Source organism: Lynx rufus, unplaced genomic scaffold (genome assembly GCF_022079265.1).
Source record: "Lynx rufus isolate CCGP_SWC_20201006 ecotype Redwood Valley unplaced genomic scaffold, mLynRuf1.p SCAF_2, whole genome shotgun sequence".
Taxonomy (NCBI): Eukaryota; Metazoa; Chordata; class Mammalia; order Carnivora; family Felidae; genus Lynx; species Lynx rufus.
The window spans coordinates 149,452,382-149,477,677 of record NW_025814834.1 but is presented as its reverse complement, the minus strand read 5'-3'; the positions used below and the strand labels follow the sequence as shown (position 1 = coordinate 149,477,677).

The 25,296-nt window shown below is 36.0% G+C and overlaps 2 protein-coding genes across 6 annotated transcripts in view; one reads left to right on the top strand and one right to left on the bottom strand.

Annotated features, from left to right (window-relative positions):
* ODF2L (outer dense fiber of sperm tails 2 like) overlaps window positions 1-25,296 on the bottom strand; it is a 329,427-nt gene that overhangs the window by 193,454 nt on the left and 110,677 nt on the right. The gene's annotated exons all lie outside the window — the stretch shown is intronic.
* On the top strand, window positions 1,943-25,179 carry LOC124514321 (calcium-activated chloride channel regulator 4-like; the record flags this gene model as incomplete). The annotated part of the gene is made up of 14 exons (XM_047082335.1): window positions 1,943-2,098; window positions 6,095-6,235; window positions 6,376-6,523; window positions 9,386-9,494; window positions 11,038-11,215; window positions 11,548-11,766; window positions 13,808-14,035; window positions 16,119-16,296; window positions 17,610-17,716; window positions 20,162-20,377; window positions 20,971-21,238; window positions 23,085-23,255; window positions 24,200-24,433; window positions 24,788-25,179. Coding segments are annotated over exons 1-14 (2,745 nt in total), but the record flags the coding sequence as incomplete, so codon positions are not given.

The following is a 25,296-nucleotide window of genomic DNA, read 5'->3' as shown; positions in this document are numbered from 1 at the left end:
AGATTTTCCTAATTCCTGTGGCAAAGATGAAACCAACCTAATAAACAGGAGTTTCCTGATTTTATTGAGAGAGTAATAGCACCTCCTCAAATATCACACAAATGTTAAAGGGGATCTGAGTGTTTCTGGTTTCTCCAACATTTCAAAGGTTTTGAAAAAGCTTCTATTTAAGTATTGTGATATGTCATTATTTGGGGTTAAAATGATAACCATTTACTAATTCAATCAGTCCATCAGTCAAAAACAATTTTCTGAGCACCAACTCCATGGGATGGGTGCATGCTTGGTTTGTTTGAAGACCCCAAGCTGGAATTCAGGGAAAGGTAGGGGGCAATAGAAGAGAGGTCAGCAAGGGAACCAGGGAAAGACTGTTTCAGATATATCCTTTGATGCTCAACCCCTACTGCCTCCAAGTAATCACATTTCCCTAGAGTTGCCAGTGTAACAGCTCCATCCTGTATCTTGTACAACATATTAATTTCATAAATGTAAAATTACCCCATAATATTCATGAGGGAATGGAAGGATGGTATAGAATGCTGCCTAAGAGGTCAAAGTCTGGGCACGTGATAAAATGCCTCTCTTAAAGATGCTGTCTTTTGAGAATGCAACATGATTTCCTCCTACAGAAACTCTTCTTTTAAAGATATCTTCAGGGAGCCTGGGTGGCTCAGTCGGTTAAGTGTCCAACTTCGGCTCAGGTCATGATCTTGCAGTTTGTGAGTTGGAGCCCCGCATAGGGCTCTGTGCTGACAGCTTGGAGCCTGGAGCCTGCTTCAGATTCGGTGTCTCCCTCTCTCTCTGCCCCTCCACCACTCATGCTCTGTCTCTCTCCCTCTCAAAAATAAACATAAAAAAATATATATTTTCTGGTCTTCTATCTCTTGTTCTTTTTTGGTTTCTGATGAGTTCTGTTTCCTTTTGCTTTAGAATTAGACATTTTTTATTCATCTTTACAGTTCCAAAACTAACTCCTTTCTCCTTTTTAAAAGAAAAAATCTTATTATATTGTTTGCCTTATAAAATCATATTGCCTTATTGTGAAGTAATTAAATCCATGGGCTTTGGGGTAAGAATACAGTGTTCAGATCCTGACTCTGTCATTTTCTATGTATGTAATCTTGGCAAGTTACTGAAATTGTGTGCCTCAGTTTCCCCATGCATAAAATGAAGATTATATTCATACTTACCTTAGAGAGTTACAGTGAAAATTAAGAGAGAGAATCTCTGCCCTAGTAAGCACTAAATAAATGTTAACTATCAAAATTATTCATTCTGCTTCAATAATAATTAGCACATACCAGACTTTTTTGATATACTTATATAAAAACATTCTATTCATTGTTTACTAAACAGGATTTTTAAATATAATAACTATCAAATCTTCCTTAATTTGTCAAAGTCTTTAAATTTTTAAATTAAGTTTCAAGGCCATCTTACCTAATTTGGTGTTATTTATATTTAATAACTTTACATTCTCTTCAATTATTTATACTTTGGAAATAATCTAAATAATTATTAAGTCTCTCTGTAAAACTGAATAACAATCTTACCATTATTTTTTCTACTCATTTCATTATAAATTTTTTTTAATTTTTACATTGTACTGTACAGAAAATACAAGTTATATGTCTATATGTAGGAAATAAACCAGAATTAGAAAATATAAAAAAAATGTTCCAAGAGGAATATGTGTAATTTTTTATAAAAAGATCAATCTCTTCTATGTTTTAGATCACTTTTATAACAACATACAATAAAATGATTACGTAAACTGACATCAAACATTTTACATATGTAACATTGACCTTTATACAAGCAACGTCCCATTATCAGCTGACATTGATAAGGTTTAGGGCTATATATATGGAGAGAGAAACAAAGTGAAAGAAAAGCCTTTTGAACAAACCAACTTTGGGCCAGGAATGCTTTGACAAGAACAATGGGGTTATTAGATTTTGTCTTCCTCTTAGTGCTATACCTGCTGCAGGGGTCCAATACTTCCCTTGTTCAGCTGAATAACAATGGCTATGAAGGCATTATCATCGCTATAGACCCTCATGTGCCAGAAGATGGAAAAATAATTGAAGAGATAAAGGTAAGAAAAAGAATGGGATTTCTTCTGTTTGAATTGTGGAGAAGAAAAAAGTTAGTAGTTAATTATTATGGAAACTTCTGAATGCTACAGGAAGTTTAAAAGCAGCATGGTACAGTGAAGACAATACCGGAGTGGCAGAGGAAATGGAAAGTTTTAATAGGGTTCTACCCTGTCTCACCATAAGACCAAAGACAGGGCACAGGGCCTCCCTGATCCTCAGTTTCTTCATCTGTAAATGAACAGTTGGACTCATCTGTTCTTTAAACAATTATTTAATGAATACTTATGACATGCCAGGGAGTGACAACAGTGAACAATTCCTTACCCTCGTGCAGTACACATTCTTTTTAGATGATATAGATAATAAAAACATGTAAAAGTATAGCAGGTCAGATGGTAATGGGTTTCCATGAAGTAAAATAAATCAACATATTGGGATAGGCAGTGTTGGAGCTGGGTGGGAGGAGAATGTTCATTACTATTTCACGTAGGGCAGTCAGGAAAGACCTCACTATTGATGTAGACATCTGAGCGGAGACCTGAGATGAGTGAGGGAAGAACCCATTGAAAACCTCGGGGAGGGAACAGTAGGTACAGCAAACATGCTTGAAGTGACCATCAGGAGGTGATGAACAGGAAGAAGGGTAGGGAGAGCCCAACATGGAGACATAAAGGACCCAGACCACTGGAAAGACTTGGGCTTTTACTTCTGAGTGCCATGGGAATCCACAAAAGGATTCTGAGCAGAGGAGGAGTGTGCTCTCTCATGCATGTTCTGGGATCACTCTGACTGCAGTATTGAAGGAATTCTGTAGAGGGCTTCCACTTGTCACTCATCCTACATAAGTCCCATTGCAGCACAGAGATGTGGTGCAGGTAGGAAGCAGTTGCAGGTGAGAAGTAATGATGATGAAGGACAGGGATATTGTGATAGGGATCATTAAAGTGGTATGAGGAACATATTCTGAGGGTATTATAGACAAATTTGCTGATGGTTTAGATGGGGGTTGGGGGGAGGTGGAGAGGAGGAGGGAAAATAGAAGTCAAAGAAGACTCCAAGACTTTTGGCCTGAACACTTGGAAGGATGGAATTATCATCAGTTGAAAAAGGTAGACTATAAGTGAAAATAATGTGGCAGATGGGAGATCAGGAGTTAGTTTGAGGCATTTTGAATTTGAGATGCTTATTAGCTACACACATAGATATACATAAGAATCTGAATTCAAGGGGAAAAACTGGCTGGAGATAAAAATTGGGGACTCATCAGCATGTAGACAAGATTTAAAGTCATGGTAATAAATGAGTTCACTATAAAGTGCAGATGGAGAAGAGAAAGGCTCCAAGCCTAAAAGGAGAAATTTGATTTCTAAAGTTTCTACCAACTATAACATTTCAAGCAATAGAAATTGGTGTTAACAGCCGTGCAAATCAGCTCTCCTGGTCTCTGACATCAACATTTACTAATTCCTTACATTCAGTTCCTCTAGTACCGTGTTCTTAGGCTCACTGATTTAGCCTTTTACATGTGTGTTGCTATCCATTAGAGACGGATGGGCTGGACCTGGGTGGTGAGATGGTGATTCTGTGGCTGCCATTTATCATTCACTCTGAATAAACTCTTGCAGAATAGCAGTGTTCATTTGTTGATACCTTTTGAATTCCAGGGGGATATAAAAATTCTTTTACTGACGAACAGAGGCTTCAATAGCAGTTCATTCTAGATAGGGTTGACCGTGTCTCAGCTAATTCTGCATGATGGCTTCTTAGTGTTCAGGAAGAGTCAGTTTCAAACTTTTCTGACCATCAGAAGTCAGTATTTGGAAAAATTACTTTGCAGTGGCAAAAAAAAATATTAAAATGTCCTCTATCAAACACCACAAGTAAAAGTTCAACTATTAGTAGATATGCCTAGATTACACAATGTTTCCTGACATTCTCCCAGCCCTCTGAACAGTCCTTGCATTTATATTACCAGGCAACCTTGTAAAATTCTCTCATCCACATTATACAGAAGAAAAAACTGGTATTTGGAGAGTAAATATTTTTTTGAGATCACATTAAATAGCACAATTAGAGCTGAGATCCAACCCATGGGATTTGAAGGCTGACAGATGTGGGTTTGAGTTCTGGCTTGTACAAGATGACAAAAATTACTCTTTTTTTTGTAACTAGTGAATCAACTTGTAGATATAACCTTACTCTGGGGATACCATCTGACCGTAATAACATTCATGCTGAATTAACTCACAATTCATAACCTGAGATGTTAACTGTCACCTTTCCTTATTCCTTTTATTCATGTGTCTTTTTGGTTTGAAAGTACTTATTTTTTGAAATATTGATAATATTAATCATCTTTGATCCAACTAGGATAATATAGGAATTCTGAGATGGAATTTAGAAGGAATGTTACAGAAATTTTCCTTGGAAAGCCTATGAGAATCATTATTAGCTACCCTAGTATGCCGTAGGGGATCATAGTCATCTGATATAGGATCTATGAAATCCCTCAATGACCTCAGAACATACCACTACCCAAGGCAGATGCATAGAGCTATGGAAACTACAAAGTAAATGGAATCCCTTGGAGTTGTAGAATGCACAACCTACACAAACGTAGCAACCCTACTTTTCAAATACGCACCACAATTCAAATCACCCTATATATTTTTATCTCATAGAAACACAGATAGTCGTCACTTGAAGCAAAATGTGACAACTGGTGAGATCTGAATATTAAAAAAAAAAAAAAAGGAGGAAAGCCATCCTTAGAGAAAAGTTGCTCTAGGCCAGTAATTTCCAATCTACTTTAAGAGATCTCTGAAGCCCTTTTACTAACTCCTAGCCAGTTCTTTGGGTCTTCAGTTCTGTGCACTCTGGCTTCTGACTGATCCATGGCTCTAAACCCAATTAGTTTGCTGATCTATTTAATGTATTGAGTAAGCACACTGGACTCTTCAAGAGAACACGATACAGAGTCCTGGGATTCCTGAAGAAGAAAAATTCTATTGTGGGCTTATGTCAAGTCAGGAAGCATCATGGAGGAAAAGAGCCCACCATGAAGGAAACAACACTGCAGACTGGAATGTTGCCGACAAGATGAAGAGTTTGACATTTTCATCTAGCACCCAATATCCTTCAATTATTCAGTAGTTTTGATTATGCAGAATAGATCTCCATTAAGAAGCATTCATCCATTTCCCCCATTAGACAGTGAGTTCTAGAAAGGGACTATCTCCCTTATTAATCATTATACCTTTGGGTTCAGGATACTGAACAGTATAAAGTGATACTATTTTTATCTTGTTGGCAGAGCATCAAGCTCTGTCTATGATTCACAAAGCTCTGCATCTCTTATGAATTTTGCTATCACTCCACTCCCCAGTTCCCAATCCAACTGTCTCTCCTGGGGGGTGGGAGTATAATAAAAAACCTCTCCCTAAGATCCATTGCTACAGACTGTTCTCCTCAGCTTGCATCAGCTAAGGCTGCTCTGTAATGAGACTTATTAACAGTGATGATATCAGATAGTTTTATGACTGTCTACGTGTACAGCACTTTATAACTCATTTCATGTTTATGTTAATGCTAGAGAAAGGTTGTAATAGTCCATTTAAGAGATGAAGAAACTGAGCTTCGGAGTGTTAAACTGTCCAACCTCTATTACCCAGAAGGTACTAATGCCAATATTGGAACCCAGTAGATGACTCTGAAGTCTGTGTCTTTGTCATTTTATGTAATTTCTTTTAACACTCAAGAGAAGCAATTGCCCTTTGATGAAGGGTTACAGAAAATTCAAAGCCTGTGATGTGTAAGATTAAGATATAATTTTGGACTGACAGGTGGCAGAACTGGAACTCTGAGGCAGAGACCTGCTCCCTAGTCAGTTGCTTTGTGTGTCCACTCTTAAATTGGGAAATGCCTGTGATGAAACTCTGCCCTTTTGGTCCATTGCTACTTGGCCATACTCACATTTTTTTTTCCTTTAACAATAGGGTATGGTGACTACAGCTTCTACTTACCTGTTTGAAGCCACAGAAAAAAGATTTTTTTTCAAAAATGTATCAATACTAATTCCTAACAGCTGGAAGGAAAACTCACAATACAAGAGGCCAAAACATGAAAGCTACAAACACGTAAGAGTCAAAAAGCTTCTTTTAAAAAACTATATTTTCTGGTGATCCCCAGTTTTTCAGCACATTGATTGTCTTAGAGTGTTTAAGACTGTTATCATTTCTATTTCTGATGTTTTAAAAATATTTTTGAACATTCTCAGGCCGATGTTTTAGTTGCACCACCTACCCTCCCAGGTAGAGATGAACCATATACCAAGCAGTTCACAGCCTGTGAAGAAAAAGGAGAATACATTCATTTCACCCCTGACTTTGTACTTGGAAAAAAACAAAATGAATATGGACCATCAGGTAGGAATTTTTGTTGGAATACATGTGTTGCAAATTATTCTAACAAGCATCTTTGTATCCAGGTTATGGATGTGCCCAAGCCTTGGAGCCAGAGTCTCTAAATTCAAATACTGACTTACCAATTGTGTGTGACCTTGGACAAATGACCTAGTTTCTCTGTTGTTATTTCCTATAATACAGTAAATAAAAGTTTCCTGTCTTGTAGAATTGTTGTGAACACTGAGTTAGAGACTCAGTACAACATCAACAGAAATTTGAACACAGGGCAATAATAAAATTTTTAAGGTGTACTTTTTAGATTTAGTTTTTTTCAGTTCTCCACAGCTGGATATTAATCAATCATAAGCCGCCTCCATGGAAGACAGACGTATGGCAAGCTGAAAAGAGCCAGGATGTCAGTTTCTGGCCAAGAGAAAACATTCATAGGCTGTTAGTTGCTGATATTATTAAGCAACCTATTTGGCTAAACCAGGTGAACATGTCTATAACTGATTATTTTTACCTAGATCAAGGACAATTTCATCTAGTTCTATCTAAAAGTTAAAAATCATTGTTTCAAAGGAACTAAAGTATATTTTTTTGCATTTAAAAAATGCAAATCATTATTAAAGGAAGATCCAACTCACATGCCACTACTAAGTGAAAACCTACCTAAATCCACATACCCCACAATCTCTCTCTCCCACTGCCCTTCCAATGAGTACACATTAAGTCTCTTGTTTCTGTCAAACATTCAGCTAGCCCTGGTCCTCAGTCACCTAGACCTATTCTCCACCCCAACTTGAAAGTTCCATCATCCCATCCCATCCCATCCCAACCTAATCTTACCTCTCCCTCAAACTTTAGCCTGACCATGACTGTTCTCTTTGACACCTCTAATCCTTTGCACCTTTCTAAGATATACTCTCTTTCCTAGCTGGCATATCCAGCAAAATTAGTTCTTTCAACTATAAGTATATATACCTCAAATCCCTCACCATTCATATACTATGTTTCATTCAACTTGCCAAATCCTGTGTACTGAGTTTCCAGTCAGTTTTCTTTGGCTTCTGTTAATGTACTTCCAAGACTATTAAAGAAAATTATAAAACTAATGATATCATTATATAAGCAGATTTCCCAAGCTCAGGGAAGCCCTCAAAGTTACTCAACAATACTTGTACTTGTCTCTTCTTGGCTTCCTTTCTCCTTCCCCATAGCAGCTGTTCTAAAACTTCTACCATTTTTCCCAAGATGTCTAACTACCCTTTCAATCACATCAACAGATGCCTTGATTGAGAAAATCGGGCCCTATAGTCAAGCTAATTAACATATCATCTCCTCCCATAGTTCCCTACCCTTCCCTTCCCTTTTATTTCATATTTGTGGTGATAGCACCTGAAATCTACTCTCTTAGCAAATTATAGTGGGCATGAGAGGCTTTTTCCTTCTAATGTTTCCATTTGCCTAGAAAACCTTAAGCCAGTGTTTTTATAGTTCAATGCATAGAGTAGTAATTTAAGGATCTTGTTAATATGCAGATTCTGATTCAGTAGATCTAACGTTGGTCTAAGATTCTACATTTCTTGTTAGCTGCCAGGTGATGCTGATGCTTCTGGTCCAATGAACATATTTTGAGTAGTAAGGACTTAAAGAAGAAATGTGACTTTTGCATAATTCTGACACTTCCCCTCTATGTTTAGATCTCCTGAGTTAATTTGAGTTAGAGAAATACACATGGTAGCAGAACAAACATATTTCTGAATTCCTCTTCTCCATTGCTATTTCCTCTGAAGTTTTTCCTAATATTGCTAAAACTGAAATCTACTTGTTTCTTCTTCCAGAATTTCAAGCTACGGATTTACCTTTATTCTTCCATTTACCCTAAAATCCTTAGCAGAAAAAAAAATTTTTTTAATTACAAATCCCTCTCTTTGAGCTTTTCGTAGTCAAAGACTACATCTTATTCATCTTTGTATGTCCTAGTACCTAGTACTTTGCATATCTAGTGCCTAGAGCCTAATACTTTGTATTATCTAGTAATAACATATGCTAAATATGTATAATTAATAATAATTATCTTCACATAATCAATGCTTTATGTGTTAAGTACTATAAATTAATCACTTTATTTGGACATCCCCCCAAATTATCTATGGTCTATAGCAGTGTTTTTCAACGCTTTTTTTTTCATTATCCACTCCCTCAAGAGAATTTATAGACTTTTTTTTAAACTTTATTTATTTATTTTGAGAGGGAAGCGTTTTCAACGCTTTTTTTTTCATTATCCACTCCCTCAAGAGAATTTATAGACTTTTTTTTTGACTTTATTTATTTATTTTGAGAGGGAGGGAGGGGCAGAGAGAAAGGGAAAGAGAAAATCCTAAGCAGGTTCCATGCAGTCAGCACAGACCCGGACCCGGGGCTTGAACTCACGAACTGTGAGATTAGACCAGAGCTGAAATCAAGAGTTGGACACTCAACTGACTGAGCCATTCACATCTTTTAACTAATCACATCCTAGTGAAATATTAATACCAAAGATATGTTATATATCCATTTATGTTTCGGTAAAAGCAAGCTTTGTAGCGCTAAAAACCATTGTAACAACTAAGACTTTTTGCCCCCCAAGCGCCAAAGCTCAGACTATTTTGTTCATAGCATACATATCATAAATGTTTTCTTGATGTAACATGTTGTGTAATAAAAACATAATATACTATATAATGTAATGCAACATGTTTTTTATAAATAAAAATACAAATGTTAGCAGTTATTTAAAACCTAAATATAACTTTTTGACTGAAACAGTTTGTTAAAATATTTGAGGGACAAATTTTGTCACTTGAATTATGATCATATATTTGAAATATTTTCCTACAGATAGACTGCTTGTCCATGAGTGGGCCCATCTCCGCTGGGGAGTGTTTGATGAGTACAATGAAGATGAGCCTTTCTACAGTGCTAAGTCAAAGAAAATTGAAGCAACAAGGTATGAACATTGAAATTTTCTTAATTACTCCAGGCTATATCTTCTTATTTTCCTTAGTTCTATTTCTTTTAAATGCCAATACTTTTTTTTATCCCGATGCAGATAATAGATGCTATATCACAAAACAGTGTGTCTGTTTCTTTGCTTTTGTTTTTGTTTTGTTTTTAGAAGATGTACCTTAAAGTAGCTGATTTTCCATTCAAAATACACATAACTTCAAGAGCATTTGGTAGCGATTTGACATATTTTTATACCTCTCTACCATAGCTGCCAGAACTCATTTGTGCTGGAGTTGTACTCTGTGTAAAGGGTTGTATAGTATATGGCAAATCAAAATAATTTATACTACACAAGAATGAAAAAAGTGGTTAAAAAATAGTGGTAAATGCAAGCTCAATAAGAAATCAACTTTCAAAGGGCCAATTAAGGATTTCTTGGGTTTTGTAAAATTCATTTAAAAATACCAATCTAACATCACAGTTAATAATAGACAATCCTGTTAGTTCTAAGATCAATAGAGCAAAATGGTTGTTGGTAATTGGTTTAAAATTAGATGCCATCAGCTTACTCAATCTTAGATGCCCTGCAAGGTCTGTGGACTTACCAAAAATGCACAAATTGAAAGATACTTGATTTCATTGAAGTCCCTTCCTTTGCCCATTTGCTTCACCAGTTGCAGCACACATATTTAAGGAGTATTACATTGATTACATTTGTTTACACCATATTCCCCCTAAATGTCTAGTCTCTGCTAAAGAATATTCATCATGGTTGTTAGTGTAGATAACATTATGTTCATGGAGTTCTGGGGAGTAAGAGGCATACACATATTTAGGAGACTCTAAATAACTGAATGAAATCTAGTAATTGCTTCTTAAATTTGAAATGGAAACACATTGAAAAGATGGGATAATATTCACATTCCAGCATATTTATTGTAATCACTGCTACCTGTGGCCAATTCCATGCAATAAAACATACATCTAAAATAACCCCACCAGTAGTGACTACTGTCCTAGGCAGTACCTTAGTCTTTCCTTCAAGCCACATTTTGCTTTAGATAAAAATGCTCCTTGAAAAAACAAAATATTTGTAACTATGCCACATCCCATTCTTTTGGAGATATTTTCTTTGAGAAGAATCTTACAAAGAACTTCAAGCTGAGGTGGCACCAAGAGTAAGTGTTTTCACAAGTTGCCTTGTCCAGATGCCTGCAGTGCATTTATCATCACAAGGCCACCAGAAGAGATATTTGGAAAAGGGGAGTCCCCAGCCATTGGGTTTAACAGGACAGCAGCAACTTTAATCCCAACAGGGAACTCAGCCATTACATATACTAGACATCCCACTTAAAATTTCTTTCTGCAATTTCTTGAAAAACAGGTAACTGCTCTGATAGGAACACTTAAATGTTGCTGCCAAAAACAAGATGTGTGCGGTACATAAATAAGAACAAAGAAAATCTTGATGGAAAGATTACTTAAGATTTTCAAACATTTTGATTGTTAAGTTGCCTCAAAGACTAACTGTTATATATTTTCAGATGTTCCACAGGTATTACTGGTATAAATAGAGTTTATAAGTGTCAAGGGAACAGTTGTACAACTAGAGGATGCAGAATTGATTCTAAGACAAAACTGTATGAAAAAGATTGTCAATTCTTCCCTGATAAAGATCAAACTGAAAAGGCATCCATAATGTTTATGCAAGGTATTAATTCTGTAAGTATGCCAATTGTGAGTTCAGAGCATATATTTATATTCAAAGGATATGTTATCAAGTTTACAAAATACCTGTGCAGGTTTCCTGAGAGATTAGATATATTAATATATAGTTCTTTAAACATTAACTGGCACATAGTAAGCACTCAACTAGTGTTACCTGTTATTACAATTATTCAAAATTCATATTACTATTATATGATTCCTCAGTGAATCTTCTTTCATTAAATAAACAACATGTTTGCCAAGAACATTTTTAATTTTTCAGATTTGTAGTTGAATTTTTAAATACATTGTATGTAAAGGTTTTTTTCATTTTATTAATCTTTTAGGTTGTTGAATTCTGTAATAAAAAAAACCATAACCAAGAAGCTCCAAGCCTACAAAACAAAATGTGCAATTCCAGAAGTACGTGGGAGGTGATCAGCAATTCTGAGGACTTTAAGAACACAACATCTATGGAGGCACCACCCCCTCCACCTGTCTTCTCATTGCTGAAGATCAGAGAAAGAATTGCATGCTTAGTTCTTGATAAGTCTGGAAGCATGAATGTAAGTCTGTGGGCCGATTTGTTCCTGGATATAGGGACATGAAAGTGATTGAATAGCTAAGAATACTCTAAACACTACCTGCTTGTTCTAAATTGCATGGTGGCATAAATACTGTTACCTCCTATGACCATGATCTCAAGAGGAGCAGTGAATATTGTAATGAAAAAGTGTGGCAATGGAGTTAAAAAGACCTAACTCAATATCCAACCCCAGAAAATGGAGAGTTTATTGAGGAGTACTTTTAGATCCTTTAGTAAAGCCTTAGTTAGAAGATCAGTACTAAAGATTTTTAATATGGGCATGCTTTCTAACCTTGTCTCTGTTATCTACTGGAAATACTTAACAGACATAAGGAGAGAGTGGATTGGGGCCTCTGAACTCCATTTCAAGTCAAGGAACAAGATCAGCCAGGAGAACTGTTAACATGCCTTTACCTTATTTGCATCATCTATATAAATGACCCCTTTATGCTCGAAGCCACAGACCAAAAGTACCACCATAATAAAGATACAGTCAGATTCAGCCATTTATTCCCTCTACTATCATTCAAGGAATGGAAGGCATTGTGCCAGGGTCTAGGAGTACAAACTCACATCCTTGAAGAATTCGCTGCTGAATAGAGAAAATGTTCTCTCCCTTTCCATTACCTGGCTAACTCATACATATTGTTCAAGTTTGGTAGAGGCGCCCATTTCCTCCAGGAGGAGATGGGCTGGGCTTCTAGACTGGGCTAACGGGCCTTCTGCTGGTTTCCTGTCATGACCTGTGCAAACCTCTATTACTATATATCATATTGTAATTACACATTTCTCTCCCATTAGACTAGTTCTCTAGGACTTAAAACAGTGTCTTACTCATCTCTGCATCCCTGTTACCTAAAATAGTGTTTATCTCATATAAGCACTCAATAAATAATTGTTGAAATGGACTACAAATGAGCAAACTTAATGTGATAAGGCACTCAGAAGGATGTCACATTAGAAGCAGAACAGAGCATGCTGAAGATCAAGGTGAATGTCTCCAACAAACCACTCAGTTGAGTGGTTACTGAAAAGCACAGAAGATGGTGCAGCTGAATGAAATAATCCTCAATAGCAAGTTTCAGAAAGAACATCAGAATGCTAGACACCTATACATAGAAGTGTTCTAGGAAGTGTTGCTGAGGAGAGAGAGAGTTCCTTATTAGGAAAAGATGAGCAGCCTCCTTTGGACAAGATGTGGGCAAAGCTAAGTTTAAAGGTAAAACAAAGTGGTAGAGAGAGAGCCCTCAAAGATGGAAATGTAAGAGAAGTTTTTCACTGTGGGTTGGTTCTAGAGAGTTCAGAGGGAAATTTGGATGTTTGTTGGGGGGAGGTTTCACAGATCAGTTGGTGTTGAGGATCTGGAAAAGACAAACGCACGAAGAGGCTTACATTGAGCATTCACCTAGGAAAGAGGAATGTGAGTTTTAATGAGTTGTCAAAGAACCAATTCCAATTAATCCATTGGTGGGGAAGTGGTGGGGAGAGGTTAGAAGCAGAAGAGGTAAGGGGGGGCAGTAGGGACTGGGCCTCTCAAAATATAGCTGCAGCTTGAGTACGTTTCATCTTTTGGGATGTCCCCAAGTGGATAGGGAGACTTCCATTTCTAGATGGAGTCCATGATAAGTCTGGTTTGATACTGTGGGACCTGGGGAGTGGTTTCATCTTGATACAACTGGAACAGAGGATCTCAGGAGTTATTAGGCAGTCTCTAAGCGGTAAGTCATCACCTCACAATTGCAACCCAACCCCCACCCTACCCTCCACCTCTAATTTGGGTGCTTAGCAGCCAAGAATCAGCTCTAGCTAAAGCCTATGTTCCTTACTATACCATATGTGTTCCATAATACAACTATATTTTTCAATTTTATCAATTAAAAGAAAATTGCCTTCTTTAATAATACCAATTACCATTGATAAAAAATCAATGACAAATTTTATTCACTCATTTTGTGTGATCTGCAATTATTTTCCAATTGAAAACCCCTTGGTTGTTTTCTTGATTTTTTTTTTTTATTCAGAGTTTTAATCGCCTAAATCGAATGAACCAAGCAGCAAAACACTTCCTGCTGCAGACCATTGAAAATGGATCCTGGGTGGGGATGGTGCACTTTGATAGTACTGCCAATGTGAAAAGTAATCTAATCCAAATAATAAGCAGCAAAGAAAGAAACAAGCTCTTGGAGAGCTTACCTACAGCAGCTAATGGAGGAACTTCCATCTGTGCCGGAATTAAATCAGCATTTCAGGTGAAAATCATATTGCAAATATAGTTTGTTCTTTTTTAAAAAATTAAAGTATAACTGACATCCAATATCATATTAGTTTCAGAGTGATTTGATATTTTTATACATTATGAAATGATCCCCATGACAAGTCTAGTTACTACCTATCATCATACAAAGTTATTACAATATTGGTAGCTATATTCCCTATGCTGTACATTATATCTCCATCACTTATTTACTTTATAACTGCAAGTGAGTACCTTTTAATCCCCCTTACCTAGTTCCTTTCTTTTTTTATGATTAGGACATTTTTATGCCAAATGCTGCCACACATACCCGCTGCCTAATTTTAACATGACTAATCCTAAGAAGTGCAGGATGAACTAAACCCATAGAAAAAAATTCATTTAATGATTTTTAATGAATCAGTAAATCAATGAATAAACGGATGAATAACTGACTATTAAAATGCCACTAGAGTATAATCCCAATGAGGTCAGGGACTTTTTCTGTCTTGTTACACCATGCAGTAGTCAGTGCTCAATAAGTATTAAATAAATACATGTGCTTGGTCAACAAAACTCAATTTTTTTAGACAATGAAGCAAGTTATATGGTATGATTCCATTTTGGGCCAATCTTCATTTCAGTTTCTGTGACACTAAGTTGGGGAAAACTGATGTTTATTAAAGTAGATGTAGCAGGGGCCGTTAGTCATAGGGTCAGGAAGTAACATCAGAGTACTGGCTCTACTACTTACTAAGTGATCTTGGGTAAAGTTTTCAGTCTCTTTGGATTCCCAGTGCCTTATCTATGGAATATAGGAAAACAAGAATGCCTACCTCATAGGACTATTATGAAGGTTAAATGAAATACTACATTTATGTATGTAGAACAATATCTTTTATAGAGAGTAAATATATATATTTCACAAATGCCATAATAATGACAAGGGTCATATACATCTGGATAAAAATAATATTCACAAATATATTATAGATTTCACCCAAACATGCAGGGGGAACGTGATGGGGATGCTGTATAAATGCAATGAATGTATTAAAGAATTTCCTTTTTAGTGTGATTTTAATGTATGTCAAAGCATATTTCACATATATTACAACATATGTTAGCCATCATTTGTCTAAAAACATGCAAAAAATTGAAATGAAGCTGGTCCCTTTGTTCCCTGATGCCAGCTTTATTAGGAGTATCTAAATTCCAAATCCTCTTCTACAAATCTACACACACCTCCACTCCGAATTCACGAAAGCCACTGATAATCTGTCATTTGTTTCCCTTTGGCATGCACTCAGTTTCTCAAAATGGTGTACCAAGAATCCACTACGAATTAAAGCTGTCAGCGATGAAATATAGTTGCTATCCTGGGATAAATTCTTTTTACCCTCTCTTATAGGCACCTAGATTCAGAACTCTGAGTTTCAAACTGTTTGGCTTTATAATAAATGGGTCCAAACCACAAATAGAACTCAATTTAAATAAATATAATCCATGTATTCTCTAAGCACCACCAATACCCTTAGTCTTGTGCTCTTTACTATTAGAAGTAAAACAAAAGTTATATAACAAGATCCCTAACCTTGACCTGCTTAGAACTTTCTATATCTTTTCTTTATATTAAAGGTTCCCTAATTTGGAATCATTAACTTTTTTTAAATGTTGAGGTGGAGTTTTAATGCATCTAGCTGTATATGCAACAGACTTTATACACTAATGGCTTGTTAGAGGGCAGTCCAGTCAGAGAAAACAGAGACATATTTAATGCCACATTCTGCAATTATATTTTTGATGTCTGGTTGACCTGAGTCCTCAGACTGAGATGGCATTATTATTTAATCCAAATAGAATTTTCCACAGCCCTGCACCCACATAACTTCATTTGAGCAAGTATTCCCGAGGCAGATAGACAGAAAATAAAATCATGTTTATGTTCGCCTAAAAATTGTTGATTACAGAATCTGATTTTAAAAGAGAAGCTATCTCTTCTGCACACTTTTGTTTAATTTCTTTGCACATTTTTTCTAATATCTCATAAGTCTTTTGATCTTGGAACACTTATAATTATGCTGTCATTACATTTGCAGGTAGTTAGAGAAATTCACCCCCAAATAGATGGATCTGAAATTGTCCTGCTGACTGATGGGGAGGATAACTCTGCAAAGAATTGTATTGATGAAGTGAAACAAAGTGGAGCTATCATTCATTTGATTGCTTTGGGACCATCTGCTGATCAAGCAGTCATAGAGATGAGCACTTTAACAGGTGAAATATGATCTATATATTATTGTCCTTTGACAGCAATGCATAAGTGTAAAGGCTAACAACTAACAATTTCTCTCAAGCTCTTGCCCTGTGGGTGCTATGCCAGGACCTTGGAACCAGAGTCAAACCAGACCTACTCTCTGTTTTCAAGGTGCTCACAGTCCAGCTGGCTGAAGAGACAAATAAAACTTCTAATCAGATAGCATAATCAGATAACATCCCTCCATGACAGGATAAATATATAGAAATAAAGCACAATGTGAGCAGGGGAAGCCATTAATTCTCCCAGGGTTGTACAGAGTCAGAGAAAGAAGGCATGAGAGATGAGATGACTTCTGAGCTGGGCCATGAACAAGGTGTTTACTTCTTCTGAAGAAAGGAGAAAAGATGATCAGGTCATGAGCAAAAAAAAAAAAAAAAATCATGTTGGAATGACAGTGTAAGGCACATGGAGAGATACTGGGAAATCCATGAAACCGGAGCAGAGGCTTTGGGGTAGGGTTGGGGAGCAGATGGGATTAACAGAGGCTCAGGCTGAATAAATCTAAATAACAACAAAATTTCTAGATGAACTACAGGGAAGATGCTATCTTAGATATAGAGACATATAATGAAAATGGACCAGATGTTTCAGTGCCTTCTTAAATGTAGTAGAATAAACAAAACCTGTAACATTATGAATATCAATTATTGTATCGGGTTGAATTCTAATGCTACCAAATATATACTTGCTTTTTAATGCTTAGTTGTACAAACTCCCATTATTTCAAAGTACTTTCGTGACCATTGTAAAATTTATTTCTGTCCCAAGTATCCCTCTAAAGTAATGCTTTTTTTGAACTTTTCTCTATTGCTTACCATTTTTCTATCTCTCCATTGCCAGTTATTGTAAGGATACATCAATATGACAGCTCTTTAAGCTTTCTAAACTGATTCTGACACACTTTGGTTGAAAAATCTGAAAGCCAAAATTGTTATAATTGTATCTTAAATAAAAGTGAATAATTACGCTAAAGGGCTGTGAGATCTATGAACTTTAATACATGGAACTGTAACATCTTCTTTCATATTCTATGAATATTTCATGCATTCCAGCCAGGAATATTTCTATCAGTGAGGTATAAAGGCAGCTTACATTTTCTAGTTATGACAGTTTTAAATTAATATTTCATTGTTAATCTTTACACATGACTGATTTTGTTCTGTTTTAATAATACATACTGAAAGTATGATTTTGTTTATCCTATTACCTTATTAATGTGGTAAGTATGTGTTTTCTAGAAAGAAACCTATTTAATGTATTTACATTTTAGGAGGAAACCATTTTTTTGCTTCAGATGAAGCCCAGAACAATGGCCTCATTGATGCTTTTGGGGCCCTTGCATCAGGAAACACTGATATTTCCCAACAGCCTCTTCAGGTCAGAGAATCCACCCCTCAGATTTTGGTGTTTACACTTAGCCATAACAAAGAGAAATAATTCAGTTGTTAAAAGTTTTGAGTCCTGTATTTTTCTCAAAGTAAATTTTTAATTGAAATTAAAATCTCAATATGAAATAGAAGTTATTCTTTAGATATGGCCAAATTAAGTAGTGAAGTAGCACGTATACTTTTTCTTTTTCTTTTCCTATAGAGCTTGGTTAAGGGATAACATCAAAACTGAATACTGTTAACTTTTCTGCCAAAAATAGATTTTGTCCAATAATTTAGCATCCATTTTGCTATAAATGCATTAAAAAATTCCATTCTTCCAAGATTTCCCCCACCCTTCACTGCTGTACAATAGATTTGAATTAGATGAATTCACTCAAGAATCTGGTTTGGAGATGGAAGCCATGTATCTTGGAAATAATTTATCAGAAAAAAGACAGTGAATAACTATTGCATATCTACAAATTTAGGGCTTATCTTACTTCTTCAACCACTTTTTTCACTGGCTTTTTATTTTATTCATCTGTCTTCTGAATGCCACTTCTTTTCTCATTTGCGTATCAATAACACTACCATTTTCTGTATTTAGATTGAAAAGTTTTTACACCTTTCTTCATTCTTAATTCACGTACCATGTAAAATGTCAGCATAGCCTGTTTCTTTCAAAATATTTTTTACAAAATTCTGTTTCTATCAATATCCATTCCCACCAAGTGCGTATCACTTGTATTCCATCTTACAGTTCATCAAGTCACTGCCCACCATCAACTTGCCATGATCACCTAGACAAACCTAGTTTCCTCTACCCTTCAACAATGAAGAGCAAGAAGGTATAGGATTCAGAGTTAAGATAATATGTGCTGATTGGTTTGGAGGTTGGGTTTGCAGCTTTGCCCTGAAAATAGTTTAAAAATTCATCTGAGATCTAGCTTGGTGGTGTATGGAGAATAAAATGATGGAGAATAATGTACATTTCTGAAAGTTTCCATCTGTATGACTGAGAAAATGATGACAAAATTGACACGTAAAAAGGGAGAACTGATTTTGAGGATATTATTTTCTGCTCTGTTTTAACCTTAGATTTTGAGGGGCTGGTGGAACATTAAAGTGGAATGTTCCAAAGGAATTTTAAAATATAAAAGTAGAATGTGGGAAATCATCCAGAAAATAGACATTTGCATGCAGGATATGCTTAAAGTTTCGAGAATGGCTTTATAAATGATGTGGAAGGGGCAGAAATATCTGCACCCCTCACTCAAAAAGTGTATAGTTGAAGTAGAGAAATAAAAAGAAAACACATTTTTGAAAGATTAACCTCAATTTGTCTTGGGAGAGAAGCGTGAGAACAGTTAGAGGTATGTTGCGATAATCTGAGTAGATGAGAACTTGGATTTGGATGGTGGCAGTTAGAATACAGAGAAAAGGCTGCATCTCACTCTTTACTCAGTTATTTTCCCCTAGTACTACTCTGTAGCCAAAGCTTTCTAATTTTCTTAGACTTTCCTGAAAGTCTCTCTCATTCAGATTTAACTTAATAATAATACATGGTCTACTCAAAGCCATGTCCACTTAACACAGAACTGAGATTTTTGTGATTGCAATGATGTTGCAGTGGTAGAATTCATTCCCCTCTATAAGCACTGGTGTGAGAGGATTTTTGGTTTAAAAGACTGGTTTAGAATAGAAATGAGATTTCCCATCATTCCTGAAATGACACATTTTAGAAAGTACTTTCTTGATCCGTGGATAAACTTGGCTTTCCTTGACTGAGAACTATCCACAAAGACTTGAAAAACTTTCTTTGAAGCTCTTCTCAGAGAAAGGTCCTATCTTTCACATCTCTTCTCAGGATTCCAATCTTTGTAAACAGTTTGCCCTCTTTCTACTCCTCTTGGACTGTTTACTGTCCAGTGCTACTCACTCTATCATGTGTGAAAATTATTTCAAGATTTCACATCAGGAAAATAGCCCTGTTTGCTTCTCTCATAGTTTGCTAATCTTGATTTTCTCCGTTGAGGCCCCCTTTTACTGTATCTCTACTCAAATACTCTAGCCACAACCCATAAGTATTTTTTAGGTCATCATGAAGATGGATAAACTTAGGGTGATACACGCACACCCTATAGCTAATTCTTCTCTTCTGTGTCCTCAAAGACAATTGGGAAAAAAATAACAGGGCCATATCTCCAACTATAAAACCCATTCTCCTGCTTTAATGACTTTATTATGCCCTGTCCTTCCCTCAGACTCTATATTTCTACACTTTCTGATGACAACTGTCACATCCCAATCAGCTTTCAGAGATCACAAGCCTAAGGTAGTATGCCCTACATAAGCTTGTTCTCAAGCCAGAAACTAAAAACTACATTAAAAATGAAAACAGAAAAAATTACTCTCTTCTCCAGTAATTAATTTTTAAAATATATTTAAACAGCTTGAAAGTAAAGGATTAACACTCAACAATAATCCCTGGATGAACGGCACTGTAATAATTGATAGCACTGTGGGAAAGGACACATTCTTTCTCATCACATGGGCCAGACAGTCTCCCATTATTTCTCTCTGGGACCCCAGTGGAACACCAATGAGAAATTTCACAGTGGACACAGTTTCCAAAATGGCCTATCTCAGTATTCCAGGAACTGCAAAGGTAAGCAATCAGCTTTTAGACTTCCTTGCAAATTTGTTTGGGTAGCTGAAAATACATTGTTTACTATCACAACAATAGGTGTCAATACTTGTATCATCTTCAAATTTACAATAAAATAAAATGTACTTTCTACGCCTGTGTGGTCCTGAAAATTATGGAGGCAGGAAAAAGAAAGAACATATGCATTAGGAGAAAGAGAAGAGAAAAAATGAGGTAGGCTAAGAATAACTTTGAAGAAGCAATGTAGAGAGAATGTGTGCAATTTGGTGTGTAGATAGCTATTCAGTCATTCCTGATTAGCACGACCAGATCTTAGAATCTGTGGACTCTGAGGTCAAAGAATAAGGCCAAGACCAAAGCAAACTTTCCCAAACTTATTTTTCCTAGCTGACATTTCCCAAAGTTTAGACACCATGCATGACAACGGCCAGGATACCCTATCTAAACTGCCTCAATTCTCATCCTTTTACCTTCAAAATTGTCAAAACTTGTTTATTCTGTAACATATTTATAAAATGTATTTAAGAGTTGGACAATGAAAACACAGAAAAGCTTGATCTTGGATATTTAATATATTTCCATTGAATTTTTAGGTGGGTGTTTGGACCTACAGTCTTCAAGCCAAAGCAAACCCAGAAACATTGACTATGACAGTAAATTCTCAGGCAGCAAATTCTTCTGTGCTTCCAATCACAGTGAATGCTAAAATGAATAAAGACACCAACAGTTTTCCCAGCCCAATGATTGTTTATGCAGAAGTTCTACAAGGGCATGTACCAATTCTTGGAGCCAATGTGACTGCTTTCATTGAATCAAGTAACGGAAATATAGAAGTTTTGGAACTTTTGGATAACGGTGCAGGTAACTCACAGGTTTTTGTGAATAAGCCTGTAATTTTATAACTCAGGATATGTTATGGGTCCCTATAATATTGTGGGGCAGTGGGACAGACTCCAGAAGAACTGATGCAGATTATGGATGAACAGCAGAACCAGCAGGAAATTCTATCCACATAAAACCTACAAAGTACTTAGCAAGTGTCCTGCACATAGTATGCACTCAATAAATGTTATTTACTGTCATTATTATTTGTCATCTGGACAACCAATATCTGTTACTCACCAAGAACGTCTCATTCAGGAGACTGAGAACAGCATCAAGAATTCTGAGCAAGTTTCTTAGTTGCACATCATCAGAAAGTCTAGCCAGAGTGAGTGAAGCACAAGCAGCCAGATGGGATTAAATGGTAGAACTTGAGCCCCTGGCAGAGACGGAAGAACAGGCAAGAATAATTCCGAACAGCTGGAAAAAAATGCAAGATACAGTCTTGGGAACTAAGGTCCAAGGGCAAGTAGAACAGCCAAAACAGACAAGAGATATCACCAGAGATCAGATGCCAGGTCTGAATGGCAGGAAACAAGATACAGAGTTGGCCATGCCGTGGTCTATATGGGTGAATAGTACCTTTTTCCTAGATTCTGGATTGTCCTGGAAACTGATCCTTCTTTTGAAAGGACCATAAGCAAGGAAATTACCATATCGATAACCTCCTGAGTTGTCAGAATGTTCTAACAGTGTCTTGCAATGTCAGTCAATATATAATCAACCAGGGTTTGCCCTGTAAAAATTTATAAGGTAAAATTGTTCTTTGGTGCACCTCAGTGCCTTCATCTGATATAATAATATTTTCCTCAACTATTTCCTGACTTTTCCTTTTCCTAAACCCTCCCAAGCTACATTAAAAGTTAAAGCATCTTGTTTCATTTCTAAAGGTTTTACCAGATGGCTACTTAGCTAATTTGGAATGCCTTTACCTAAGAAGGTATTGGTGATAAACAATGACTTGGAGCAGGGGTTCTCAAACTTTAGCATGCAAAGGAATCACCTGAGGGGCTTGTTATAACACAGAATGCTAGGCCCTTCCATAGAAGGTCTAAGTAATTGACATTCCTAATATGATCAAGAGACATGCACATGGTGCTCATCCAAGGACCTCAGTTGAAGAACCTTTATCTTAGAGTGTTAAACCCCCTGAGAAATTTGTCTGTAATTTAATGAATAACTCTAGTACTGGTGATATCAAGACATAAACTTATGATACAATATTCCTGATCTCCCCAAATGTTTATTATAATAATAGATGGTGTTTTCCACTATCAGACCAGAGAGTTAATGGATCATAGAACAAGAGGTGAGGATACAACACACACACACACACACACACACACACACACACACACACACACAAAGAGTGGTTGAAGAGAAGTCAAAATAAGTAATTTTTAGGTAAACATACTGAGAATTAAATTGTTATGCCAAGATACATTTTTTTAGCGTGAATCCTTTTGCTTTTAACAGGAGATGACATAATTATGTGTTTAGGTAAAGTAAGAACTGCAAGAAAACCATTTGGCTAAAACATGGTAAGAAGAGTACTAAAATAATCGGCATAGAAGTTGATAAAGTAAAGGTACTTATTATATATATGTGTATATATATATATATATATATACATATATATAATATATCAATTAAAGAAGATACTGGTTTGTAAAGCATAACAGAACTACTCCCCAGTGGGTCAATCACAAAATAGAGAGCCTAATCAAGGGGATATGCTTATAAAGTCCATATGCTTGGCTTAGAAAATGCATACATTTTTCTTTTTCTTCACAGTAATATTTTATTCCTTCATTTTTATTATAAGGTGCTGATTCTTTCAAGAATGATGGGGTGTACTCCAGATATTTTATAGCTTATTCAGAAAATGGCAGATATAGCTTAAAAGTACGGGCTTATAGAGGAGCAAATGTGACCACACAAAACTTAAGGCATCCACTGAATAGAGCCGCACATATACCAGGATGGGTAGTGGATGGTGAGTAATGATACCTGATATGTGGTTTGAATAATTGTAGTTAACATGATTAAGGCTTCAAACACTTTACAACTCAAGTACAGCTTTTCCCATTTCTGAAATGAAGTTCTCAGTCATACTGTGTTTGCCTCCAAATTATGCTAAGCTTTTTACAGTGTCTGGCATCTAGTAAGCACTCAACAAATGTCAGCCATTATTATATTAGTTTGGAGCACCTTACCTATATTAACAACAATATGTCAAATTTCTAACTCAGATAAAGAAAACATGCTAATATGTTATTTACCTAAGCACAAGCTAGTGGCAGAATTTATTCTTCAGTTCACATAGATACTGGATTCAGTTCACAAAAACACCTAAATGAGTAAACACTTATTTTGATGTTTTGTTAAGTCAAAAGGGAAACTGTGTAGAGTAAGGTGATGATAAGGATTAAGTATGCATTCTTTGTTAGCTTTCCTTCAGTCCATTCCTTACCTTGTGACTTTTAGGGGTTCTCTGTTGGCAACTGGAATATAACTTGAACTATTATTCCTTAGCACTTGTAGCAGAGAGCAGGGGAAAAACCTGCCTCAAGCATTTGAAAGGGAAACAGTAAAAATTTACCCAGCTTCATTCCTAGCTTGGAGATAATTTGAGAAATAAAGCAGTTCTTGTTTTTAAGGGCACATATTGAATTATATAACATTATTCCCATTCAGTGCAGCCTTAATTCCAAGCGATATGTTATATAATTCTATCCTACAATATCGTGGTCAGGAATGCTAAAGAAAAAAATTCTGCCACCAATTGGATGCCTATGACTTTGTCACCAAACTTAGTAAAATGTGATTGTGTATATGTATGAAAAGGGAGCAGGGAGATGTAGGATGAGGAATTCAATTCATTGAGTTCTAAAAATACTAGTAGAGATTTGCCATTAAATATAGCAAATTTTAATGCAGGGAAAATTGAAGGGAATCCACCAAGAGTTGAAATTGATGAAGATACTCACACAACCTTGGAGAGTTTCACCAGAACAGCATCTGGAGGTGCATTTGTAGTTTCAAATATTTCAAAACTTCCCTTGCCTGATCTGTACCCACCAAGTCAAATCACAGATCTTGAGGCCACACTTAATGGAGATGAGATCAATTTAACATGGACAGCACCAGGAGATAATTTTGATGTTGGAAAAGGTAAGGATGAAGTGACATGTAGTGTTGATTAAGTGAAAGGTGCTCTTTGCAAAAGCAAGGGTATAAAGGTGGGTGGGAGGAGAACAATTTTTAATTGACTACTCAGTGAAGTATTAATTTTATAATCTGATATTTTCAAATCAATCAAACATGACGCATTTTAACCTGGTCCCGCTTTTCAAACAATGAAGATAGTATTTAGCATATCAGAATTAAGCTCTCATAGAAAAATTAGTACGGTTTTGGCTATACGTATAAGCTTTGCATAACTAAACATTTTGAGGAGAATAGATAAAAAGGAATTTAACATTATATGCTCTAGTTTCTGAACTACATGTAATTTTTTTTTCTTAGTTCAGCGGTATATTATAAGAATAAGTGGAAGTATTCTGGATCTAAGAGACAATTTTGACAATGCTCTCCAAGTAAACACTACTGATCTGTTACCAAATGAAGCCAACTCCAAAGAAACCTTTGCATTTAAACAGGGAAATATCTCAGAAGAAAATGCAACTCACATCTTTATTGCCATTCAAAGTGTGGATAAAAGCAATTTGACATCAAAACTATCCAACATTGCACAAGTAGCTTTGTTTATTCCTCAAGCAGAACCAGGTCCTGATGAAAGTCCTCCAAATCCTAGTCCTGATGAAAATCAGCCTAATTCCAGGGTTAACATTGTTATTTTGGTGTTGTTAGTGGTTGGATCTGTGGCAATTGTTAGTACTATTATAGGTGCCACCATTTATATATTAAAAAAGAAAAAAAATTCAAGAAGACCTAGAATAGGATTTTAAAAAACATCAACAGCAAAACTTAAGGATATTTCTGAATTTTTAAATTCATTTTGTGTGACTACGAAT